General features: G+C 33.5%; 1 protein-coding gene across 2 annotated transcripts in view; it reads right to left on the bottom strand.

Moving 5' to 3' along the window:
• Positions 1-15,524, bottom strand: part of Snca (synuclein alpha) — a 100,977-nt gene that overhangs the window by 73,295 nt on the left and 12,158 nt on the right. For both annotated transcript variants that reach the window (XM_076864585.2, XM_076864586.2), the window contains exon 4: positions 13,641-13,783. In XM_076864585.2, the coding sequence (XP_076720700.1) occupies positions 13,641-13,783 (143 nt within the window). The remainder of the gene's footprint in view (positions 1-13,640; positions 13,784-15,524) is intronic.

The following is a 15,524-nucleotide window of genomic DNA, read 5'->3' as shown; positions in this document are numbered from 1 at the left end:
TTCTTCTACACCAACATTTTATTTATTCAGCATACCCTGAATAATTATAATGCATTTAATAAAGTCCCTACAGTCAAATTTCTAGCATTGTTCATTGTTTCAATTTTGTTATAATCAGTACTATGGTACATGTCCTTTTATTTACATTTATGATGGTTAAAATTCTTACACATGACATTGTTGAATCAGAGTTATGTATAAGTTCGTACTTTTAATATACATTTCCAACATGTCCTCAAGAATGATTTGTGCCAACTCTTTGTACAACAATACTGTTGGTGATTGATGGATGTCTCTAACATAAAGTTGCAGAAAATGTGAAACACCAATTGAGAGCACTGTGTCCTGGGAGCAGGCTGGTCCCTTTCCCATCCCATATCTAAGTGGAAGGTGCAAGGATTATTGTAGGATAAATATGCCTTTGAAAACCATGTAACTCATCTGAGATACAAATGCCAGACCCTTTACTTATTTTTCCAGTTAAAGAAAGAAAGAAAATGAGGTTGTCAGGAAAAGATATTTGATGGGAAAGTAGTAGTGAAGTTTTAGAGCTTGTCTTTTGTTCTAATCCCTCCTCTGTGGAGACAAGTGGTGACTAAAGAAGTTTGGTAATGTCTTCAAGCAGGGAAGTCTTGCACCTCATTCCCTGTTGGGATGCTGCCTTAGGAGCAAGCCCTATGGATCCTTCTCATTGCCAATATAGTGTGAGCCCACAATAATACAGACAGTGAATGCTGACATGCCAATTTGTAGAATGTCAGCTTCTTGCACTCTCAAATACATACCTTGGTTCCTGAGAGTTGAGGTCGATATAATAGGAATGCCTAGGTTTCCCATGGGCTCAGATCCGGGAAAGAAGTGTAGGGAGGAGCTGGCTGACCAAAGGATGGAGGATACTAAGTGACAGGAACATCAGTGTAGTTTCTTCCCTAGATTCTTAAGGTTAGGAAGGGACCATCAAGGCATAGTTAGACCATATGAAGTATGATATAGGAGACTCATGCCAAGACATGAGTTGCCTTGCAGTAAGCATGGTGAATGAAAATCAGACCCTATTGAGAACAAGGATATTCCTGTTCCTCTCTTTCCTCCCTTCACCCTTTGGAGATATACCATCCCATATTCAACTGGAACTGCTCCCATTTAGAAATTTATGCCATGGGAAACTAGGGTAAGGAGAAACTCTATGGTACTCTTCCCTTTAATGACTTTTCTGCCTTGGGGTATGAGAAAAAGGTTCTAAGAAGATGTGCCAGCCTATTTTCACAGCTACCATCTACTTGGACCTTCCATAAATCGGGTCATCAGAGATATTTATCAGGTCATTTATTTGGAGTTGACTCAAGGAATTTTAAAGAAATGGCTACAGAAGAGTGGACTGTGGTTTAGACTGCTGAGTTTTTATGAGAATCTCTATTTATCTTTAATCTGGGATCTAAACCCAGTTACTATTAAGAGAAGGAGGAAGAGAGTAGATTAAAAAAAAATTTCAGTTAACCTGCAGCATCTCAAACCTATGTTCCACTCAACATTAGGAACTAGTCTCCATGTATGGTATTAATGAGACATTAGGAAAGAAAACAGTACCTCAATACTCTTGAAATTTTCCACACATTAAAAGAAAAATATTTTAACTTTATTTATTCCACTGTTTCTCAAAATATTTGAACCAAGAGCCTTTTCTAATTATACCAAGTGCATAAAATTCAACAGAACTGCATGATTTTACAAACTATAAACAAATTTGGAAAAATAAATCTATGATCATGAATCTACTTACCTCTTAGAGGTTGAAATTCAAGCCCTTCTTAGCAAAATGTTAAAATTCATCATTTATCTTTTGTCTGCAAAAATCTCATTTTACTCACACTCCAACCCTGTGCTGGCCAGTTATAGATGAGCAGCTTTGGATTTGCAAAGTTAAATGAGCTGCCAAGGGGTCTGGCAATGCATAATTGAATAAATGGGCCTAAATTTCAAGCCATTAAACAGATTCAAAACATTCTGAACTCATTTAATTCAACATTTTTATTTTATAAATGGGAAAACCCTTGCTCAGAATAGTGTTATGACCTCCTCCAGCATAATGAAGGAGATAAGACCAACTCTGTTCCATTCTGTCTACACCCAGCCATACTTTCACTATGTGTGACCAAATCAAATGGTGCAGGTAGACCAGGTTCTCCATAAGAAGAGCAAGGCAATCTGGGCCTAACAATGGGTCAAATAACACCTATAGAGAAGCTACAGTCAGAACAATTGTGAACTGCTTTTGTTTCAAACTCACATTAGTTTCCCTTTTCAGAAAAAAATACCATGGGAAGATTGCTACTGTAAGCACTTTTAGAATGTAGTGGAGATTGCTTTTTTCAAGGTGGCTACTTTATATATATTATAATATTAGAGATTAATGATGAACTATTCTTAATATAATTTTATGCACTGCATGAAAACTATATTAATCCCAAACTCAGTGACCTAAGTAGAAAGCATATGCCTTTTCCCTTAGAGATGGCAAAAAATACACAATCCACTGAGCAAAAACTGAGGCCTTGAGGCTAAGCTGTATTATGTCCTCAGATACAAGAAATGAAATTGTATTGCTATGGTTTAGATATGAGGTGTCCCCCAAAAGCTCATGTGTGAGACAATACAAAAAATTCTTGAGGTGAAATGAGTAGGTTAGGAGAGCCTTAATCTAATCAGTGCATTCATCCACTGAGACAGACTGACTGGGTGGTAACTGAAGGCAGGCAGGGTGTGGTTAGAAAAGATAGGTCAACGGGGGCATGCCTTTGGGGTTTATAGTTTGTCCCTGGTGAGCAGAGCTTTCTCTGCTTCCTTGTTGCCATGTCCTGAGCTGCTTTCTTCCACCACACCTTTCCATCATGAAGTTCTGCCTCATTTTGGGCTCAGAGCATGGAACCATCTATAGACTGAGACCTAACCCAGGAGCAAGATAAACTTTTCCTTCTCCAGTTGTTCTTGTCAGATCTTTGGTGACAGAAGTAAAAATGCTGAATAAAATGGATAATGTATAATAAAAGGGAAGTTTCCTATCCTTGCATGGATCCCAAATAATCAAAGAGAAAAAAACTATGTATACATGTAAATTGGAGATGATTTGCTTTTAAGCAATATCAGAAGTTTACCATTCCCTTTAAGAACAGATAGTTAAAATATATTTGATTTTTAAGTTGAAGGTTCACATGGTAACTCACAATTCACAAAGCTGCAACTGAATTAATTCATATGAATTGAGTTCCAAATAGATTTATTATACTTTATTAATGTGAAGAATACAAAAGACAAGACAGTTCCCATCTCTAAGCAGAAAGGTGAAATGTATACCTTCTTTTCACTTTGTCACCTTTCAAATTATTTATTTACTCAATACCTATGTGCTAATATATTAATTATTATGTATTAATATACGTTATAGTCTTAATAAGAATTAAATACAATTTTTGGTATATCCACAAATAGTGTTTGGTGATTCTAGAATCACTTGGGAAAGAAGGATATCTATACTGAAACTTAAAAATTCAAATGCTGGTAGAAGTTTTATTAAAGTTCCTTATAAAAGAATTACCTCATATTTGAGTTGACAAACTATTCATTTTCTCTTTGTAAAAGAACAATTAGTTTGATGAACCAATTCTATCAGCCAATTCTAGGACCCATAATTGTATATTTACATGCCAAACAAAACTGATGCCTCATTTATCTTATTTCTATTCCTGTGACTATGAAGTAATTGTATTATACACTAGATTTTTGTGTGTGTTGAATATTTTAGAGCATCATTGGATCATTTTTGCAAACACTACCATTAATGCCTCCTTAAGGTTAGAAACTGAAAGCTTAAAATGGAAGAGGCAAAAATTATTTCTCACTTTTAGAGACAAAGTTGATTACCATTGAAGTATGAGATAACAGTATTTTATATCATAATATGTTAACACATCTTATTTTCTTCATGCCTCTCACCTAAACCTATAAATACTCTCTAGGTTTACCACTTTATTAAGAAAAGGAGTTGGGACTTATATGGGAACAGAGGCAATAAAACCTCAAACAACCTGTTACATAGCATGAACAAGACTATAGATCTCATGTACAGCATGAGGATTTTAGTTAATAACACTGTATTATATACTAGTAACTTGCCAAGAAGAATAAATTTTAGGTACTCACACATTCACACTCAAAATGATAGCTATATGAGGTAATGTATGTTATTTTTCATACACACATACATATACACATACACACATATGTGAAGATAAGTATATCAAAACATGTTATAAACCTTAAATATATACAATAAAATAAATTTAAAAAAAATCATCTATGTTTGAAACCATCCTACATTTAACCTGATATGAGACATTATCAAAAATATCATGCCATCTTTTCAGGTGAAGGGACGCTAGCAATAGATATTAGCACATTCATAACAAAATGTGCTCGTAAAAGTATAGTCATTGCTCTCATGTTGCATTCAGCAGAATTTTAATCTATGTTAAGCATTTATGAAGAAATAAGTCGGTTGCACAAATATGACTTCAACCCATTCACCAGTGTGCCTCAAAGCAATTTTTCTACCTTGTAATACATTTCTCAAACAAACAAGACTAGCATGAATCAGGGTAGTATTTTTATGTCTATGTGTAAATAGCTAAAGTATCATTTATATGGATAACTTCAGTCTACTGACAAAGAATAATATTTATTTAACACAATTTAAAGTATAACATTATTTAATATATTTATTGAGTATGTGTAATATTTCTGAGAGGCTAGTTCTCTCTCATTTTTCACTTTGACTTTCTTGGGATAGAGACCTATTAACAAGGACATGTTGTTCTCAGAGAATAGAGATGCTCCTTTTTTTCTAGGTGTAAGCATGTTAGTCTCCATGCCTGGATTACACATTTCCCAAAGGCAGGAACCCTCCAGTGTGATTCCCTTTTGCATTCCTGATAGGGCCACCAGAATGTCTAACAGATATAGTCAGTAAATGATTAAATTCGATTGAATTATAATCAAAACTTAACAATAAGCCTATTTTCCTTACCATTTCATTTATAAAATATATATTCCCATTTAAACCTTACTGGAGTAAGGGTCATTAAAATTCACAATTCATCCATATTGAACCCAGTGAAATGTTGTCAAATAAAAAGAAAGGTAATAATGGATGTATTTCTAAATGGGGATGATTTATGTACCAACCGTAAACTCACATGAATATAGAATATCTACTTTTATTTACCACACTGCAAATTGTTAATGATTATGTATCTTTTGAAATAAGCCAGTTAGATCACTGTATACTTTAAGATTACAATGTTGTTAGTACACAGTGTTCCCATAACAAATATAAATCAGCCAAGTCACTGTGCCACAACGCTAATTTTAGTTGAGGTTTAAATATACCTAATAGTCATGTTGGTTATTTTCTGAGGTCAAGCACATAGACAAGGATCAAACTTCTATTTATTTGAGACAATATATTATATTGATCATTATTGAACACATAAGAAGAAAGCTTACTATAAATTAAAATATTTTGCAAATCCTGATATTTCTTAGTGCTACCTTGATATTAACAATATTAACATTATACCTAATGATTTGTGTACTTTTTCAAAGAAATTGCAAATGTTTCCTTTGACCTGTGACTTTTTTGTGAAATAGTATTAAATGATTAAGCTCTGGGCAGCATACATCATCTGATTAGTTATTTAATCAGAAGGTTTATAACACTGAAGTATTTAAAATTCATTTGCATGAATGAATATAAAATATTCTGATAAGTCAATCCTGAAAGTCAAAGGGAATAAGTAGAAGGATGTTATAAATGCTATAAATCATAATGTTAATTCTGACATTTTCATTCTGCTTTTATTTTCTTTTAGCACACATTTAGTTACTGATCCTCTTACAAATTAAGTTTGGGTTATAGAGTAGACATGTTTTTATCTATTGAAATCAAGAAGTTTAAAAAGTGTTTATTATATACAGATTTAATTTTTGAAAATTAGCACTGCTTAAGAACTTCATTCTAGTTTGAAAAAAACAAGTAACACTATTGAATCTGGAAATTTTAAGTTTCTAAGGCTATAGATATTTCAAGATTATTTCTTGCATAAAATGATTAATCACCATGTTGATAAGTCAATGCCTACATGGGAAAAGAAAATGAGGCTGAAGAGTATATTATTTGTCAGGCAATGGTTTCACAGATACTAGGACTTTCACACTCTAAAAATTCAGAAAATTGAAAACATTTTAAAAATCTCATAGTTCAATTCTTCTAGAGCATTCCTGATTGCATTAAAGAGAAGCTCATTTGTTTAACAATCATTTAGCAGCAACCACATGCAAAATACTGTTGAGGGGTTGGGATAGATCAAATGTTCCAGTGATTAACTCTATATCATAAACAGTGGCACTACAGAACAACTCTGATGTCAGAAACTTTTTTGTACAAGCAAAAGCAAATCTTGCTACAAGTAAATCTATCTTTCTCAATTTAAGTAGAAAAGGTAAATTTTATCCATATAACATCTCTGTTAGTTTGGACTTGAAATTTCTGCAAATGCATTTTTAGCTTGTTTCTGCTATGACAATCAAAATCAAGTTGTGGTAAATTAATTATATGACTGATAACCTATTATGCACACAAGAAAAATATATATTGAAAATTTATTATTCTAATGTATTAAATACAGAAGCTAACAATGTTTGATAAAACAAATCTTAAAGACAATCTATCTTTTTAATCTAGTGTTTTATGATTAAAAATTATTACTAAGGGTGATTTCATTTATATGCTCAAATCTACAGATATCCATTTTGATTTCCTCTTGAGTGACTGATTAGTTGTTTAGGAGTGTGTTGTTTAATTCCTAGATATTTGTGAATTTTCCTATTTCTTCTTGTTATTGATTTCTGGTTTCAAACTATTTTGATTAGAAAAAAATGCTTTATATGATTTCAATCTTCTTAAATTTGTTGATTTGTTTCGTGGCCCAACATGGTCTATCCTGAAGACTGTTCAATGTCCAATAGAAAAGAGGTGTACTCATTACTGAAATGTTCTATCTGTGTTTGTTAGATCTATTTGGTCTATAATAACGTTTGCTTTATATGTTTAGGGGCTCCAATGTTAGCTGCATATATATTCACAATTTTTATATCCTCTTGGTCAATTGGACACTTTATATAATATTAAAGATTAAGTATCCTTTATCAGAAATACTTGACACTAGAAATCACATAGACTTTTGAATATTTTCAGATTTTGGAATAATGGTACATGTGTTCTTATAAGCTAAAGTGAATTTCTTATAGGTAGCATTAGTTGGGCCTTGATTTTTTTATTGATTTGGCCATATTACAGCTTTTGACTGAAAAAATTTAGCCCATGTACACTTCCAGTTATTATTAATAGGTAAGGACTTCTTACTACCATTATATGGTCATCTCAACAGATGCAGAAAAAACATATGACAAAAACCAACATTCTTTCATTATTAAAAACTCAAAAATTAAGTATGAAAAGATGTATATCAACATAATAAAGTCCACATATGAGAAGCCTACAACAAACACCATAGTTAGTGGTGAAAACCTGAAAGAAAAAGGGAAGAATGCCAACTCTTGCCACTTCTATTCAACATAATACCGGAATTCTTAGCAATCTATATTGGAAAGGAAGAAATGAAATCATCCATGTGTACATATGACAACTTGATCTTATATACAGAAAAAACCCTAAAGTGCCTAATTAAAAAAAAGCTAGAAATAATTGATAAATTCAGTAAACTTGCAGGATACAAAATCAACATTACAAAATTGGTAGCATTTTTATATACTAAAAACCAATTATCTGAAAGAGAAATCAATTATACCTTTTACAATGACATCAATAAAAATAAAACACTTATCAATCAATTTCACCAATTCTTTTAAATACCAGTACTCTGAAAATCATAAAACATGAATGAAAGAAATTGAAGAAAATATGAATAATTGGAAAGATCACCTGTACTCATTGATTAGAATAATCAATATTCTGAAAATGTCTGTACTACCCAAAATAATCTAGAAATTCAATGTACCCATCAAAATTCCAACTGTATTTTTTCAAATAGGAAAAGAAATCTTAAAATTTATATGGAACCCAAAGAGTCAAAGCAAAATATTTCAAATAGCCAAACCAATCTTGAGCAACAAGTAATGGCAAAGCCATATGATATCTTTGTAGATGATTTAAAAAAAATACTATAAAACTGTAGTAGTCAAAATATCAGTGCACTATCACAAAAACAGCATAAACAGTAATGGAAATGAAAAGAGAATCCATAAATAAGTCCACACATTTGCAATCTATTGATCTTAAACAAAGATGCCAAGAACATGCAATGGTAAAGAGGTAGTCTCTTCAGTATAAGGTATTGAGAAACCTGGATATCCACATGAAATTTTTTTAAAAAATGGACTCTTATCTCATACCATAAACAAATATCAACTTAAATGGATTAAAAACTTACATAAACACAATACAACAAACTTTAAAATTAACTAGAAGAAAATAAAGCAGAATCTTCCAAGATTGATTTGGGCAATAATTTGGGGAGTTATGACCCCCAAAACACAGACAACAAAGCAAAACTAAGTACACAGAATAGTATCAAGCATAAAAGCTTCTACACAGCAAAGAAAATGATCAACAGAATGAAGACACAACCCATGCAATAGGAGAAAATGTTTGTAAACCATATATCAGATGGGAATTATTACAGAAGGAACTCGAAATATAGAAGGAACTCAAGCAACTCAGTAGCAAGAAAATAAATAACCTGATTTATAAAATGAGCAAATAATCTGAATAGACATTTCTCAAAAGAAGTTATAAAGATGGACAGTAGGCATATGAAAATACGCTTAACATCACTAATCATCAGGGAAATGCAATTCAAATGAGATATCACCTCATACCTGTTAGAATATCTTTTATAAAACAGACAAAAGAATGGCAAGAATGTGGAGAAAAGGAAACCCTTTTACACTGTTGTTGAAAATGTACAAAGGTACAGCCATTATGGAAAAGAGTATGGAAGATTCTAAGAAAATTAAAAATAGAACTATCACATCATGCAGCAATCACAGTTCTAGGTACATAGATCTTGAAAAGATATCTGTACTCCCACATGAACTGTGGTATTATTTTCTATAATCAAGGTATGCAACAAACCCAAGGGTCAATCCACAGATGAATGGATAAAGAAACTGTGGTGTGTACACATACAATGTAATATGATTCAGTGTTCAAAAAAAAAAAAAAAAAAAAAAAAAGAAGCACTTCCATTTGCCACAATGTGGATAAATCTTGAGGACTTTATGCAAAGTAAACTAAGCCAGGCACAGATTGACCAAGGATGCATGATCTCTCTTCTATGTGAAAGCTAAAAAAAGTCAAACCCAAAGAAACAGAATATAACAGTGGTTGCCAGGGACTAGTGGATGGAAAAGAATGGGGTCAAAGGTATACAATTTCAATTAGGTAGAATGAAGCAAAAATAAATAAATAGAATAAAAATAAGTTCTGAGATTTAATGTATAGCAGTAGGTGCTGCAGTTAATACTACTATATTATATACTTGAAATGTACTAAGGGGGTAGGTTTTAAATGTCACCACAAAAAAGAAAATGATAGTTATGTTAGATAATGTATATGTTAATAATGTTGACCCTGGAATCATTCAGGATGTACACATACATCAAACTCAGGGGTCAGAATGCAGCTCAGTGGAAGAACCCTAGGTTTATTCCCCAAGTCCACAAACAAAAACAGAACAAAAGGACCAAAAAAAACCCTATCATATCATATTCCATAAACATATAATTTTTATTTACCAATCATACCTTAATAAAGCTGGAGAGAAACCACTTTAAGTAGCTGTGGTTATATCTTTCTGTTAACATCAAAAGTAGGTAGAATACATCAAAGCAAGCATTTGCAAAGAAATAAATGCACCAAATAAAAAGAGGAAAATAAAAATGAACTACTAAACATCTTAGTTTCAAATAAAACAAAAAAAGGGGGGGGTAAGGAGGGAGGGAGAGAGAACATCCAGTTATAAGCCAGATACCCTTCAAGGGCATAAAGGGGGAAACCAATGCCATCTCCTACTTTGCAGCATTCCTGACCCTAAAGAGAAATACCAATAGCCAAGAGAATGGCACAGCCATTCATCTCCTCCTGCAATCCAGATATCTAATAGTCCTCATTGTCACATTCATATTTCTCCAAATTTCTAGCATATAGCAAACCATCATTATTTCTAAAATAACAAGTATTCGAAGAAGAAAAAAGAAAGAAAAGAAGAAAGGAAAGGAGGGAGGGAGGAAGAGAGGTTGTAAGCTTTTCATTTCTCTGACCAAAATACCAGACCAGAATGATTTAGAAGAGGAAAAGCTCACACTGTCAGAGGTTCATTTCAGAGTTGGCCAACTCCATGATTCTGGGCCCAAGGTGATGCAGAAGGGCATGGTAGAGGAAAGCTGTTTAGCTCATGGTAGCCAGGAAGCAGAGGGAGAGAGATCAAGGTGCCACGGATAAACATAATCCCCAAAGAAACTACCCTAGTGACCTACTTCCTATAGCAACACCCAACCTGCCTCTAATTACCACCCAGTTGGTCCATTCAACTCAGGATAGACTGATAAGGTTATAGCTCTCATATTTTGATCCTTTCACCTGTGAACATCCCTGATTTAACCCAGGAGCCTTAGGGGGACCCCTCATACCCAAACCACAACAGAAAGAAGGAGAAAAAGCAAGGAGATGGGGAGAGGAGAGGAGAAAAGAAAAGAAGGAAGTGAGAAAAAGAGAGTTATTTCTATTCACATGGATCATTCTAATTAGAGTGTAAAAGATAAAATTAAGCTATTTCAAATTTCTTATTGAATAGCTCAATAATTTCATTTATACTCTTTAGAATTTTTGGCACTCCAAAGATGTGGCCACAATTATGGGTGTTTATATTAGAATGTTCCTTGAATTATTATAGAAACTTGTCATGTTGTTGCTAAATTTGGCTTTAACAATTTTCTAGTAGAATTCACTAGTAAATGAGTAAGGGTTTTAAGGGATCTGCAAAAGGTCATCCAGTCAATTAATGACCAAGCAGGACACAAAGATCAGCCGTTTTGGTTCCTAGTCCGATGTATTTTTCCCATAGCCATGCTACAATTTCTAGGTCTTATGACTTCATTTCATTTTAGAAACTTGTTAGAACCTGTAGTACCCATTAGAGAAATATCTCCAAATGGTTTTCTTATATCATTTAGATTTCTGCTTTAAACTATTAAAATAAGTAGCAGTGTTTTTAAAAGGTGAAAAAAAGCAATTTTGAAAATGATAAAGCACTTTCACACCTCATTTGCAATTTGCATTATATATTTTAAATAAAGTCAAAAAGTAGAGGGTGTATATTTGCCTGATTTCTTAATATTCTGAGGCAATGAAATTCTCCAGTTAAATCTGGCTGTCCACATTTCAGTTTATAAAGACACAGAGAAGCTTCACTATTGAGGTATTTGTGGGGGGAGTGTTAAAGTAGATGGATCAACATTCTGGGCACTCAGTTCACCATGCCTGGTTGTGCTACCTTGAATACTTAAGTCTCCTCTGTGAATTTCAGTTTTCTCATCTATACAATCAGGAGATTGTGCTAAATCATATTTGTCAATGGATGACTCCTTAGGCCCTCCTGTGTCTATATGTGAGCATGCATTTTTCTGAGAAGAAGTTCTATAGCTTTTATTAGATTGTCAAAAGAAACTGGATCAAAAAGCAAGTTAATTGCTTCTGTATCAGTATCTGAAGTCCCTCGTAACTTCTGAATATAACAAAGCTATGAACATAATTTCAAATGGGAAATAGGAATCAGTATAAGTATTAGCACGAATAAGATTATTGGAAAAAAAATTCTGTACACAGGTGCATGACTATGGTGAAGCATACATTTAAATGTTAGCTGAAGGAATTCTCTAGAAGCCCAGTCCAGATTTTCCATGATTACCATTAATTGCTCAGACAATGTAACTACATATGGAAAATCTAAATATATCACCAATTTCTAGTCCATCCTCTTTATTATCAATATTTTAATGGGCCACCAAGGTAGTACTGCTACTTAGGACTATTCGGGCGAGGGGATCAGTTATACACTCGCACACACACAGACAGACAGACAGACACACATACACACTCACACACACACACACACAAAATACCCCAGTCTATCCATACAAAGCTCCTTTCTCACAGTTATCAAAACATCCATCTCCAAACCACTTTGATTATAACCTTTGAATGGATGGCTGAATAACTGATGTTCTTATAGAATACACATGATTACAAAAGATTCAGAAAGTCACTCTGCTTATTCACATATTTTCTTCCTTTCATCTATCCTTAGTTTAATAAAATTCATTAATCATCTCACATGGCTGGAAATTCTCCTGGACCCCTGACAATTATCAGTGAAAAAAATAAACACATTCCACTCTCATAATCCTTACTTTGTGCAAGAGGAGAAATGAAATAAACAACATATGTAAAAATAAGTAAATTATTATTTTAAAAGACAATAAACACTTGGGCACAAAAAGGGGGGATGATGAGACAGAGTAGAGAGATGGAAAATATCACAGGAGAGGTTTCCAATTTTAAATAGGTCAATGCAGGCTTCACCAAGAAGGTGTCATTTCAAAAAGTCCTGAGGAGATGAGGGAGTGAGCCAAGTATGCAATCTTGGGGAAGAGCTTTCTAGGCAGAGAAGGAAACAGAGCCAGGGTATGCCTGATTGGTTCAAGGAAGAGCAAGGAAGCCACTGTGCTGGGGGTAAAGCAAAAATCATCCTGATGTTGTGATCATGAAATACGTAAAATTTCATCTTTGGTTCACATTTCATACTCTATTATTTCTGTATTAAAGATGAAAGTTATAAGACCTATTTTATAATCTTACTAGAGTCTTGATTATCAAGGTATGCAAAGTTAAAATTCTTCTGAAAATTTATGAATCACTCCAGAACCATGATGTGATTGGTATGTATTTTAAGTTTCTCTGTTCCTACCAACATATATTTGTGAAAAGCTGTTATTTGATATGCAAATATGGCATTTAATAGGAGATGATGTCACTGTACAGTAATCAGCTAAAAGATCTTCATTTTAGAAACTGAGAGCTCAGGCACAAAGAGATTTGTTATTCCAACAAAGAGAAATTCTAAGATTCATAGTTAACATGAAAGCACCCATTCTTTATGAAATGTCACTGATCCTTTTGGCATTTACTACATTGTTCGTTTCATTAACTTTCTTCCAGAAATTGAAACAATCATGATTATTGTGCAATTTATATGGCATTTCTCTGGGTTATTACTGCAAAGAACAAAATCCATGTAAAGATAGTAATTTTTTTTTTTTTTTTATGAAGAGAGGGTCAGGTAGCCATCCTTCACAGGAAGCATCTTATTCCTGCCTCTTCCCTCAAGGGAAAATGAACCATAACTTCACAACCTTATAAATATAGCATAAAACGTAGGCAACCATACCTTGCCCAGTTGGTCCTTTTTGACAAAGCCAGTGGCAGCTGCAATGTTCCCTGCTCCCTCCACCGTCTTCTGGGCTACTGCTGTCACACCGGTCACCACTGCCCCTCCAACATTTGTCACTTGCTCTTTGGTCTTCTCAGCCACTTGAACAAATCAAAAGCAACACCAAATTAATGCATGGTGGGATGACAGTGACTTTAAATATTTTCTACTGTGAACTTCTACACATCTGTATTGACATAAGCCATAGATGATGTGATGAAGGAATCAGAAGAAACAAAATCTACCAAGATTCAATCTTTGAATCTTTGCTGAAGCATTTCATCATTGTACACAATGTTAAAAGGTGCTTCAAATTTAATTATCATGAACATCCACTCATTAGCAGTTTGGGTTGGATTTATATTGAGGAAAGTGTTCCTAAAGCCATACTACAGGATTAGTTACAGTTGAATCAGTCTCAGCATGAAATGCATTTCTTTATTTCATTTTCAGTACCAATTCTTTGATCTCACTCAGCAAGTTCATTTTCACCACACCTCCAAAGTAATATAACACTTACTGCTTACAGGTGAAGCATTACTAATCCAATGATCCAGGGCACCAACATGGAACCACACAATATTATTTAAAATGTCATATAAAATTATTTCCAAGATTCATAGAAAAGGTATATGAAACAAAGAAATTGTGTTTACACTTGGATCCCATCAGTCCCTTTCTTAAGATATCTCATTATTTATATGTAAATATTCCAGAACCCAAAAAAGGAAAAATTGAAACTTTCAGTTTATCTTAGTAAAACAAAATAAAATAAAAACTTAAGAGAAGACAGTGTTAATAGTGTAGATTGGATTTGTAAGTAGAGATCTTAACTTCATATCAAAAATTCTCCAAGATATTCAAGAATTATATCTAAGTGCTGAATGATATTTCCATATTATTTCCATAAGATTGCATAAAGAAAGCTCCAATTTAAAAAAGGTTTTTTTTTTGCTCAATTAACCAAAGGGTTCTTTGAAAAAAAAAAACCTAACCAAAGAAAGAGATTCTGCTTTTTTAATATTTCCAAGATCAGTAGAAAAATGAAACAGCTCCTCTTCATCCAAACTTCTGTCAAAGCCTTAGGTCTTGCATCTCATCTACATGTATGTCATGTTTGCCTTTCATTTTGACTCACAAACTTATCCTTTGTTTTTCCCTCCAAACTTAAGAAATCTTTGCTTTTGAGGGATACTCTTCCTCAGGCAGTCTCCTAAACAAATAAAAAGACCATTTTTTATCATGCTTTATACTTCTCCAGATAAGCCTCAGTATGGTGACCCCAAAGAGTTACACTATGTCAGCTCTGAAGTGTTATTCACATGATTATTATACCATGCAGAGTTGACATCATTAGCTGGAGAGGCCAATAGTTAAGCAGGACGGACAATGCAATTTGTTTTGAAATGGACTACTGAGGTCATAGAAGCCAACACGTTTTGTAAGGACTCTTTAGTCCAAGCAGTATGGGGAAGCCTGACATGGATCACAAAGCTTAAAGCCAAAAAGAGTCCACAGCTGATGTTGCTCTGTATCTATCTGCCTTTTAGGCTAAAACTTTGTAGATTACCTACTGTCTTCCCTTCTAGGTCATGGCTGATACCTCTTGAAGAATCATTGCTAACCACAATTCTAGTTCTATTCAAATGCCAGTGAAAGGCTGTCCTGGAAATTTTATGTTCTTTAACATTCCTGGAATGTCGATCCTTTAAAAATAGTGAATTGTATGGTTTAAATTGTCATTGCTTTTCTTTTCCAAGAACACGAATAGAAAGTTTTGCTCAAGATGAACATTTTCTTGTCATAAAATCTTAAAGCAAGACAAAAATAGGTTTTGATTTT

Source organism: Callospermophilus lateralis, chromosome 8 (assembly GCF_048772815.1).
Source record: "Callospermophilus lateralis isolate mCalLat2 chromosome 8, mCalLat2.hap1, whole genome shotgun sequence".
Taxonomy (NCBI): domain Eukaryota; kingdom Metazoa; phylum Chordata; class Mammalia; order Rodentia; family Sciuridae; genus Callospermophilus; species Callospermophilus lateralis.
Note: the sequence above shows the minus strand (reverse complement) of the source record. Positions and strands in the feature narration are given on the sequence as shown.